This window comes from Phyllopteryx taeniolatus, chromosome 5 (genome assembly GCF_024500385.1).
Source record: "Phyllopteryx taeniolatus isolate TA_2022b chromosome 5, UOR_Ptae_1.2, whole genome shotgun sequence".
Lineage (NCBI taxonomy): Eukaryota > Metazoa > Chordata > Actinopteri > Syngnathiformes > Syngnathidae > Phyllopteryx > Phyllopteryx taeniolatus.
Window position 1 is genome coordinate 14,620,818 of NC_084506.1, and position 12,217 is coordinate 14,633,034.

At 41.4% G+C, this 12,217-nt stretch overlaps 1 protein-coding gene across 2 annotated transcripts in view; it reads left to right on the plus strand.

The window, feature by feature from the left end:
• The window catches only part of trim44 (tripartite motif containing 44), a 105,151-nt gene that overhangs the window by 18,822 nt on the left and 74,112 nt on the right, over positions 1 to 12,217 (plus strand). For both annotated transcript variants that reach the window (XM_061773497.1, XM_061773498.1), the window contains exon 3: positions 5,856 to 5,933. In XM_061773497.1, coding sequence (XP_061629481.1) covers positions 5,856 to 5,933 — 78 coding nt within the window. The remainder of the gene's footprint in view (positions 1 to 5,855; positions 5,934 to 12,217) is intronic.

Consider the following 12,217-nt stretch of genomic DNA (forward strand, 5'->3'; position numbering starts at 1 on the left):
ATGCACAACGTGAAAAGGCGATAGACCAGTGGATGCAGAGGGGAGGGAATTGTGGGAGAATTCAACCCAAACCAGTTTCTGAGACCAGGATCGCGGCTCCTGTGAAGCGAGACATCGGAGCCCCGTCTCCAGGTCCTGGTTCAGCCTCTCGGTTTGGCCGTTGGTTTCAGGATGAAACCCGGATGACAGACTGACGGTAGCACCTATGAGATTACAAAACTCCTTCCAAAATTGCGAAATGAATTGGGGACCCCTATCAGACACCACATTCTTGGGGAAACCATGGAACTTAAAAACCTGATTAATCATTAGCTCGGCAGTGTCTTTAGCTGAGGGGAGTTTTGGAAGTGCAATGAAGTGCGCCATCTTAGAGAACCTGTCAACAACTGTAAGAATGGTGGTATTGCCAACTCCCCAGAAGGACGTTGATGAGAGGCCTTGTTAGCAGCACATACCTGGCAAGCATTGACGTAATCGCTAACATCCCTCCTAACATTAGGCCACCAAAAGCGCTGTTCGACCACTGATAGCGTCTTGGCAATGCCTGGGTGACATACCGTTCGGTTCGTGTGAGCCCAGTGGATGACTTTTCCCCTTAAGGTCGGAACCACATAAAGCCTGTTCTCGGGGCAATCTTCAGGGCTAGGAGTGTCTTTCAGAGCCCCTTCAACCGCAGTCTCAATGTCCCAAACAAAAGCGGAAATGAAGCATGACTTAGGCAAAATAGTCTTAGGGTCGGACAAAGAACTCTCCTCGGAGAAAATGCGTGACAAAGCATCTGGCTTACCATTTTTAGAACCCGGTCGGTATGATAACGTAAAATTAAATCTAGAGGAGAAAAGAGCCCATCTAGCCTGCCTCGCATTTAATCTTTTGGCAGTTTTAATATATTCAAGGTTCTTGTGATCTGTCCATACTAAAAACGGAGTGTGCCCCCTCTAGCCAGTGCCTCCACTCCATCAAAGCCACCTTGACTGCCAACAGTTCACGGTCGCCAATGTCATAATTTTTTTCAGCTGGGGTCAATTTTTTGGAGAGAAACGCACAAGGATGTAACTTCTCATCCTTGAGAGATTTCTGGGAGAGCACTGCTCCTATTCCGGCATCAGACGCATCGACTTCTACCACAAACTGCTGTTTGAGATCTGGCAAAGTAAGGATGGGAGCGGAGGTAAAGCTCGACTTAAGTTTTTGAAAAGCTGCATGACAAAGCGGGTTCCATACAAAAGGTTTGTGTGGCGAGGTAAGATCATGCAAAGGAGAGGCTATAGAACTGAAATTCCTGATGAATTTCCTGTAGAAGTTTGCGAACCCTAAGAACCTTTGTACATCTTTGCGTGACGTGGGAGTAGGCCAATTAATAACGGCATCGACTTTGCAAGGGTCCATCTTGACTTCACCTTGAGCCAGGACGAAACCCAGAAAAGAAACGGACGCCTGGTGGAACTCACATTTCTCAGCCTTGACATAGAGTTGATTCTGCAGTAACTGCTGCAAAACAGAGCGGACATGAATAATGTGAGTGTTTGGGTGCGGTGAGTGATCTTGCCCATAAAACTCCCGTCTGCAGCATAGGTGTTGCGATGGCGTTTTATTCCAAAGGTTCTAAGGTGCATACGTCTAACAAGGATGGAGTTGAGTAAGTTTGCATCAGAACCAGAGTCAATTAATACAGGTGTATGAATTTCCTGATCAGGAGAGCATAGTGTCACTTTAGGAAGAACCCGTGTAGGGTCTTCCTTAATGAAATTCAGACTCACCTCTCCCGTGCCCTGGCTACCGGCACCGGCAACTTTGACGTGACAGTTGCTCACGGAATGACCCAACTGACCGCAGTAGAAGCACCGCCCTTCCCTCAGCCGGCGTTGACGTTCCTCAGGGGAGAGACAGAACCTGCCCAGTTGCATGGGCTCATCCGTGGTGACGCTAGCCAGTGGATTGAGACTGGCAGCAGGGAATCTGCCTTGGTTTGGCTTGTCACCGAGGCTCGTCCTCCAAGTGCGCGGTGATGCATCCCTCTGCCGATCTCCATCCAGCTCGCGATCCAAAAGCCTTCTGTCGATCTTGAGGGCGAGAGCGATGAGAGTGTCCAAGTCGGTTGGCAGGTCTAGCGAGACTAAATGATCCTTGACGACGGGGGATAGTCCTTGAAAAAAGGCATCGAGTAGCGCCCGATTATTCCAATGAGTCTCAGCTGCTAGAATGCGAAACTCAATCGCGTAATCTGACACCCTGCGCTTGCCTTGTTGTAAGGTGACAAGGGAGCGAGCTGCCTCACGATCAGGAGTGGAAAATTGAAAAATTTGCTCCATAGTCTTGACGAAAAAAGCCCATGAATGACACGCGGCGGAATTGCGGCTCCATTCAGCAGTAGCCCATGCCTCCGCACGACCAGTCAGGTGGGAAATGACGAATGCGATCTGCTCGGTGGGGAAGGCGGCTGGGGAAGGCGGCTGCCTGCAGTTCAAAGTGGAGTTCGCACTGCGTGATGAACGGCTTAATGTTCCCAGATTCTCCAGAGAACCTCTCCGGTCGAGAGAGCTGTGGGCAGACAGCAGCGGAGGTGGCAGGTGGCTGCATGGTGACTACTTCACACAGAAATACCGTGGCAGTACTGGGTGTGGTGCCAACTGGTTCCTTCTCTTGAAAAAATTTCAAAAGAAGTTCAAACTGCGAGGCCACCTGTCTCATCATATTGTCCTGATTCCTTGACAGTCCCTCTAGATGAAGGTGGAGGGCGGCAATCTGCTCATCCTGCTTCGCGAGGCGTTGACCCTGCGCTTGAAGGGCTTTGCGCACCGGGTCTGAGTCTGCTGGGTCCATGTTCTGGCCAGTTCGTTCTGTCATGAACGGAACAGAGGATAGGACCCAAAAATGCACGACTCCAAAACAAATGGACAGTTTCCAAAAAGAGAGGTTTAATAGACGGGCATAGGTCGGTACACAGGCAGGCAATCCAAGAGAGGCAACAGTATCCAAAAACATGAGGCAAAGAGGCAAGGTCGATAATCGGAACAGGGTCAAGTCTTACTGTGAATCTATGACGTGGAAACAAGGAATGCTGGAACGCGACGACAAGGTACAACGAACTGGCAACGAGAGGAAATGAGACACGAGGTTATATACAAGGGGTAATTAGGGTGAACGAGGCACAGGTGGTGAAGATGCTCACAGGAGCAGGTGTGTGTGAAACAGGGGGGGAAGACAAAACCCGGAACACACACACACACACACATATGACAGACAATGCCAAACCACATTCTGTTACAACAGCGTGGCTTCGTAGTAAAAGAGTGCGGGTACTAGACTGGCCTGCCTGCAGTCCAGACCTGTCTCCCATTGAAAATGTGTGGCTCATTATGAAGTGTAAAATACGACAACGGAGACCACGGACTGTTGAACAGCTGAAGCTGTACATCAAGCAAGAATGGGAAAGAATTCCACCTCCGAAGCTTCAACAATTACTGTCCTCAGTTCCCAAACGTTTATTGAATGTTGTTAACAAAGGTGACGTAACACAGTGGTAAACATGACCCTGTCCCAGCTTTTTTGGAACGTGTTGCAGCCATAAAATTCTAAGTTAATGATTATTTGCTAAAAACAATAAGGTTTATCAGTTTGAACATTAAATATCTTGTCTTTGTTGTGTATTCAATTAAATATAGGTTGAACATGATTTGCAAATCATTGTATTCTGTTTTTCTTTATTTTTAACACAACGTCCCAACTTTATTGGAATTGGGGTTGTATTTCTGTGTCAATTTGGGTTGGCCTCAATTGTGACTTCACCCTTTTTCCTGTCTCCAGATTTTAGCTTTCAGCAAAGCATTATGACTGCAGGATTTTGGGGTAAATTGAATTATTTAAAGGTTAAAGTGCTTGCACTTGCTAATCATTTTTATTCATCTTTCACTGTCACATATGAGTACTGGGGGGGAAAAAGCTCATGTATTTTAACTGCTTTCCTCATTGTGACTCTTTTAAAACAACAATTTATACCAGTCAAGTTGCTACTAGCAGTTGGACGCACTCGAGAGTGACGGTGTTTATCAGTCAATAAAGGCCCCATGGTATTTCATGGGTGAAACATAATAAAGTTTCTCATACAGTAAGTTCAAATCTGCTAAAAGGTATTAGTTTTTGCTGTTTTCAAAGAAACTCAAGGATGCACAATCCGTAAGTAGCTCATCTGTTTGGACATAGGCTATCCAGCCGCAGGGTCACAGTTAAAGCCCGGTTGTGGATGAAATGTAAAAATATCAGCTACAGTAGTTCTTGGAGATGTGCTATGTTTTTCCTGGCTACTATTAACTCTCCCCATGCCCTCAGCTCAAGAGTTGAAGCACTGCTTGTGTACCCCTTTCACTCTGACAGCTCTATGATTTTGTTTTGTGTATGGTGTGCAACACAAAATGTATAAAGCAGAGTGTACATTAAATTTCCCCTTGAAAGATTATATTCAACAATTTAAAAAAATAATAATATGAGCTGTTCCAGGTCGTAGTATAATCCGCACATAATGTACGGTGGAGCACAACAATAATGTACCACAAGTTATTCTATTCCAAAATGGCTTTTATGAAAATGTGACTGAGGGAATCTGGTCTGGTATTTTTGGCCAGCCACTGTCCTGGTGACTGAGCATTTTGTCAGAGACCCCAATAAGGTCAACCTTTTGAAAAAAATTTCAAATTTCACCACCAACACTAGTGCACCAAGAATATCTTGATCATAAATGTAATTACTTGGGGAAGTTTGCTGAATAGAACTTAAAGTAAAATGTACATTTGTGCACACATTTTGCTTTGAAAAGCACCCAATAGAGTGATAACTGAAAGGAGCATGAACTAAAAGGAGTGTTAACTAAAATGATTGCACAAAACTAAACTCAAAGCAAAGCAAATTTATTGATATAGCGCATTTCATACACAAGGTAACTCAATGTGCTTTACATGATTAAACACATTTAAAAACAAAGAAAAAAACAGCTAATAAACATTTAAAACAAAACAAAAATCAAAGTACAACTAAAACAGCATATAGTGCAAGAAATATCATTTAAAAGTGTAAATGCTCTAAAAAGCATGAGAAAAAAGAAGTTTTTAACCTGGAATTAAATACATTCACACTTCGGGCTGATATCACTTCTGTTGGCAACTTATTCCATTTGTGTCCAGCATAATAGCTAAATGCTGCTTCACCATGTTTGCTTTGGACTTTGTGCTCCACTATTTGACCTGAGTCTGTGGAATGCACTAAATACATTTCTAACATGAGAACACATAATCCCCAGCAAACGGTTCTGTTAAAAATGGCTGAAAACAAGTACCTGGACTTTTTAGCAGCAAGATATAAAATTTAACAAAGAAGCAGTGACCATCGTGGAGTGTTTTACTGTTGCTGTAGAAACAGTGTTGTCCTCTGGCCTGCGGCTAAGCCGCTGAAAAACAAAGTAGCTCACATTAGCTGCAACACTTTCTCTTCCATCAGGGCCGCATATGGATTGGTGCGAGACAAAGGGGGTCACTCACAGCCCAAGGCTCTATTATTCATGCTAAAACCACTCAATCTTTTTATCCTTTTTCTGTGTATTCCTGTGAGACAATCCTGGGAGTGGATATATCGATTCCGTTTGAGTTTTTCAATCTTTGCCTGTCAAACTTATTTGCCGTTGACCTTACCTACCTCATTACGCTGCTAAAACTATATTAGAAACTTGATTCCAGTAATTCACACCAAAGTGATTCATTATTTGAGTTTCACTGATCTTTGTCTCTGCTGTATATACTAACACTACTAATACTACCAAATAATTTATAATAATTTTGCTTCTGTTGTCTGTGTGTATGCTGTAGAATAGACACTGTTGTGACCTGCTAGACTGTACACGACAGATGGAAGAAAAGATCTCAAACAAGTGGACAAATCCAGAGGTGAGTCCAAACATCTGAATAAACAAAGTGAGTACAAAAGCTCAGAACCAATTAGAGTTTTCTCTGCAGCCTCAGAGGGTTTGCAGGGGGTGAGCCAACTGGGTTGTTACGACCTTTCATCATTATTATTTGGCTTTTGTTTTGTAAAATCTAAAGGGGGAAATCAACATTAGAAAAAAAGCAAGTTTTAAAAAAAAAAGTATTCTCCTACTAAAATTACAGAAATAAAGCATGTTGTTCTGTATTATTGTATTATCTACTGTTGTGTATACCGTTGGTGTAAAGATATGATGGCTAATATGCATCATGCATGGTATTTGAAATGCTATGGCAATGAGGAATATTCAACATGTTCTGTTTTCAATTGCGTCAATGAACCATAATGCTCGATTAATATATTTTGTTGCTTTTAGACCCCTAATATAATATTCATATAAATACTGGAATAAGATGACTTAGTTTCAATGATGTTACTGTACATTTATATTTATTTTTACATGATCTAAACGGGGTGTCATAACTGAGCTATTTTTCATTTGTAAATTTTTAATTCTGTGGCTACACTGCAGTTGCAAAGATGGAGGCAATGGGGAGTGAGTTATCAGGAATACATTGTGTCACAAAGGTGGTGAGACCCATATTTTATCCCCTAGATAATATATTTATCATGCTACACCATGTACAGACCAGCGCTCGCCTGGATTCGTTTTATGCAGATATACTTTAATTGTATAACATACTTATGAGTTATTATATGATTACTTACTTCCGCCTTCACTCGATGTCACTCTTTCACCTCCACGATAAAGCTGATTCCATTGTCTTACATAAAATAGAATGGAACACGTCTAACCAGATTTTCTCTAGCCGTGGCTAAAACCCTTGTGGACCAACATCAGTTAATTGAATCAAGGATTTAGGGGGGTGCGTGTTATGTATTTTAAACAGTGGTAAATATAATTACAGAACATTCAGATAAATAAAACATGGGATGGATGGGTTAAACTTTCTGATATAATGCAGTGCCATGCTACACAAATAATATTCTGAGAAATTACTACAGGGACAATTTGCGCATTTATTAATTACAACACAGCTGTAAGATGAGTACACTTTTTGTGTAGTCGTTGTTTGTTACTTTTCAAACTTACAGACACCGGCTTATATTGGTTGTGCTTGAGCTTTAATTCATTCTTATTGATATAATTAGAGAGAGGGCTGCCTCACAGTAATTTATTGTTCCCTGTCAGGGTGGTATTGGTTCAGCTTTTGTAACTTATCATCAGCGCTCAACTGATCTCTGTAGTGATGATAAATACGACTCTAATAGAGCCGCTGTGAGAAGACATCGACGCCGTTAGGGAGGAATAGCCTTGTTTTAAATTTGATTATCCAGAGTGGTTGGGGTAGTAGCTTTCTAAACCGCTAACATCAATAATGCTGTACCTTTCTTTTTCCAAACTACCGGTAAATGTTCTTGAATACTACGAATGAAAGAGTGGGATGGTATAAAGCTGTTGCTTTGCATCAAAAATGTTGGCTGTAGTGTATGGTGTTTCTTAAGCTTGTTTGTTCTCTACTGTACTATTTTGTCTGTCATGAATCTGATCGCCCTAATCGTGTTGTACATTCAGTAAGTTAATGATTTACCCAGTTCATGTTGTGCTGTGTGGCCTGCAAACGTAGAACAGGCTTTTGGTACTTCACCACTATAGACTGTAATTTTATTATTGTTATTGTGATACACATTTCTTTAGTAAGCCATATGAAATAATGTTGTGAAAAGGGGTCACAGTAAAAAAAAAAAAAAAAAAAAAAACAATCACAGCTTTGCAAAAAAATAAATAAAATTGAGTAATATCCATCGTGGGGCATGCTTTATTTTGCAAGTAAAACTTTGCTGCCATTTTTGTATAATGTACAATTTCAAAGTGAGCGTCAAGGACAGGTACATCTACCGTAGTCTCGGGCTGTCATCCATCATTGATAGCATCTGTATACCAGCTCTATCAGCCACCTCTGTAGCTCCACGTTAACTGGGTCTGAACCCAGTGGAACGGATGAGAACACAGGAGCATTGTTAAGTGCCTGCAGAGATTTGACCCAAGTGCAGTAGCATATTGTAGAAGGTTAATTTGAGTAGCTGGCAGCTGGCACCATAGCTGAATTTGTGTCTTATTATCATACTGAAATATCAAGGACTAGGACTGACTTTACATTAATCAGTCATCTGTTGTTCCAATATAGAGGTGCAGTGCGCTGGCTGAAACCCTCTTTCCTGCTTTCTCATGGGGCAATGGTAGAGATATCATGTGGATTTGTCAGCGTGTCCTCTCTGCACTCTCAAATGTCAGCGCTTGCATTATTATGCATAGCAGGCGAGCATCAGAGTGACGGCTCCTGGTAAGGAAAGGTCTGTGTGTGAGAGAGCTAGTAAAAGGGTGAGATATAATTTGCACAAGTTAGAGTTGTTAATGGCTTTAAGAGTTTGAGGACGAAAGGCTTGATCACCAGATGCATAAAAGCTGTCTTCTGGAGGAGAGGTTAAGGAACAAACAGGACAGACATGGAAAATATTATTTTTTTTATACATCAGTTGTTTGTAGTTTTTCCTCCCCTCTTCTACTTTGTCCTATCCTGTCCTCCTATTTTTCTCTACCCCCTTCTCCCATTGCATTGTAAGTCTGTAGCCCTGCCTCTGCTCCACAGAATTTTAAGTGAGTGACTCAGTGTCATTCCCAAAGAAGGTGGCTTGGCTTGCTACTTGGGCTTCTGTCAAAAACAGTTCAAAGGTGTCAATAACTTCCCCCCCCCCCCCCCCAAAAGAGTTTTATCTCCCTCTTTCAATGTGTCTACATTATATTATCCAAAATGACTTTTAAAAATGCTCTTTTGCTTTTAAAGTTCAACTGTATGACAACTGTATACATTTCTGAAAAACAAGGTGAGAATTGTGTTCAGTTGTAGTCGCGCAGCCTATTCTTAAAACCCCAATTCCAATGAAGTTGGGACGTCGTGTGAAACATAAATAAAAACAGAATACAATGATTTGCAAATTATGTTCAACCTATATTTAATTGAATACACTACAAAGACAAGATATTTAATGTTCAAACTGATAAACTTTATTGTTTTTAGCAAATAATCATTAACTTACAATTTTATGGCTGCAACACATTCCAAAAAAGCTGGAACAGGTGGCAAAAAAGACTTAAAAAGTTGAGGAATGCTCATCAAACACCTGTTTGGAACATCCCACAGGTGAACAGGCTAATTGGGAACAGGTGGGTGCCATGATTGGGTATAAAAGGAGCTTCCCTGATTTGCTCAGTCATTCACAAGCAAAGATGGGGCGAGGTTCACCTCTTTGTGAACAAGTGTGTGAGAAAATAGTCGAACAGCTTACGGACAATGTTCCTCAATGTACAATTGCAAGGAATTTCGGGATTTCATCATCTACGGTCCATAATATCATCAAAAGGTTCAGAGAATCTGGAGAAATCACTGCATGTAAGCGGCAAGGCCGAAAACCAACATTGAATGACCGTGACCTTTGATCACTCAGGAGGCACTCCATCAAAAACCGACATCAATGTGGAAGGATATCACCACATGGGCTCAGGAACACTTCAGAAAACCAATGTCAGTAAATACAGTTCGGCGCTACATCCGTAGGTGCAACTTGAAACTCTACTATGCAAAGTAAAAGCCATTTATCAACAACACCCAGAAACACCGCGGGCTTCTCTGGGCCCAAGCTCATCTAAGATGGATTTAAGATGCTGGAATAATAATAAGAATAGCTACAATAAAAATGAAAACCTTACCTCAAATAAATTATTTATTTTCAATGATTCCATTTAAGACCACATTTAGATTCTTCTGTAATAAATTTTTATTCCAAAAATAGGAAAAGTAGAATCAGTCTATCTACTCTTCAGAAAAGTAAACAGGAGGGAAGCCGAAATGCTCCCAACTTTATTTAGCTAAGCAATTACAATACCTCATAAAGGAACCTGTGTTTTAAAATCTCCTAACTCCCGTGGTTCCAAGCGTGTTCGTTTTCGTGAAAGAACTTCGTTCACAACAATGTTTAAAAACCAACCAATTTATTCCTGACAGAGGAGTCTATACATTTGCAGAGCTCTGGGTTCGTAACTATCCCTATCTTATCCTTAGCAGATAAAGTAGTCGAACCAAAACTATCTGACTCTACCCCAGACTTTATACAATGTTTCAAACAGGCCAGTATGGAATCACTGTCGTCTGATTGGTCCGTAATCTGACGTCATCGTTGTTCTGTGGACCATCTGATCTGGCTCCAGACTTCTGCTCCAGGTGTCGCCTGCAGATGTCGGCTCACATTCCTGCATTCAATTTTTATAGTGGCTCCCCGCAGTTCCTTTCTTCCTTGAGATGTGTCTCCAAATACCCCCCGATGGGGCCAAATACCCCTATACTCCAATACACATTCTCTTCCAAACTAGTTAGAATTACACATTAGAATATAAAGTATTCTATATTCCCTTCACTCATCAAAAGGTTGCACCACAGTGAGGAGTGTGATTCTTGGCTAGAATTGGAACAAACAGACTGCAACAACATCAAACTACCAAAACGCCATAAATATTTCAAGAATCCAATAATCGCATCCACCTTAATGGCTTGGTGGAAAAGTTTAGAATCGACAGGATCTCAAATAGCTCCCAATCTGTCATAATCCAGATTTCGAAATTAATAATATACCCCTTCATTGTAGTACATGGGAACAACATGGAATTAACCACCTACAACAACTATTTAACAATAATGTTTTTAGGACACGTGATGAACTGGTCCAAGAATTCCAAATGACAGCCGGAAACGTTCTTCAATACAATAAATTAAAAGCAGCAATAATAAAAAAAAAAAGAATATCAACACTCCAGACCACCCTAGAACTGCCGGAGTTTGTCAAGCAAATAATGAAGCTATTCCCGCGAAGTAAAAGAAATCTCTCAAAAGTTTATAAATTAATTTCACGTAATAAATCAATGCACTTACCAATCACGAAATGGGAAGAAGACCTATCCATGTCTGCTGACCGTAGCTACTGGATACAGATTTGTAATAATACGTTTAAAACAGGGGTGCTCAATGCGTCGATCGCGATCGACCAGTCGACCGCGAAGGTAGTATTGGTAGATCGCATGACATCACGTGACATAAAAAAAAAAGACATCAGCCTATTGTCCATCCCGTTGCTTGATTGATATATATATATAATCCATAATATCTAAATTTTTCTGACACTTAGGTCACGCACATGCGCAAACAGCGCTGCTAAAAGGTAACTGCAGATGCGCAAACAACGGCGCCAACTGTGTCAAAATGAACAGGCTAGTCAGTGAGTTACCTCCAATTTTTATCTCTCGGTTTTTTCTCTTAAACTTAAGAAAGGTTATAAAAATGAGTGGGGGAGCTGGACCAAGTCAGAAGACAAAAACTTACCACTTTCATACGGAATGGGACGAGGAGTATTTTTTCACGATGACATTATCGAAATGTGTATGCCTCATCTGCCAGTCTGCCATCGCATTACCAAAGAACAGAAATGTGGAGCGGCATTTTAGGACTGTGCACGGAAAATACGGCACTGACTACGCATCCCTGGCTGAACTCAGGTAATGACAAAAAAATGTACATTGTTAATTATGTTGTGATGTGCCAGATTGGCTCATGCGGTGATGCAAGGTACATCAACATATATTGGTGCTGAGCTGTGTCGGCGGCCCAGAATTTTAGCTCACTGGTAGCGCTCTGCGCTCTCAAACCGGAGACATGGTCGCGGCCCCCACCCCCCCAAAAAAAGGTAGATCGCGGGAGGTTGGCTGCTTGAAAAGTAGCTCTTGGGGAAAAAAAGTTTGGGCACCGCTGGCTTAGAATGACAAAAAACACAAATCGACAGTTTATACAATATCAAGTGCTCCATAGAACACACTTTTCTCTCCATCTAATATATGCGTGCAATGCACCAAAAATACCCCAGACACCTATTTTCATGCCATATGGGAATTTACACCAATTCAATGCTTTTGGTCTTCGGTTAAACAAAAAAAAGTGCATTTTAAACTGCAGGATTCCACTTTCCCGAAGATTGTGCATACTTGGCGACTTAAGCATAATTGACCTCCCTAATAAATATTCACAATCATTACTTGTCGCGTTAGCTACCGCTAAGAAAACAATTCTATTAAACTGGAAAAACAAATTAGCTATTAACATCAATAAGTGGCTAAATCTCA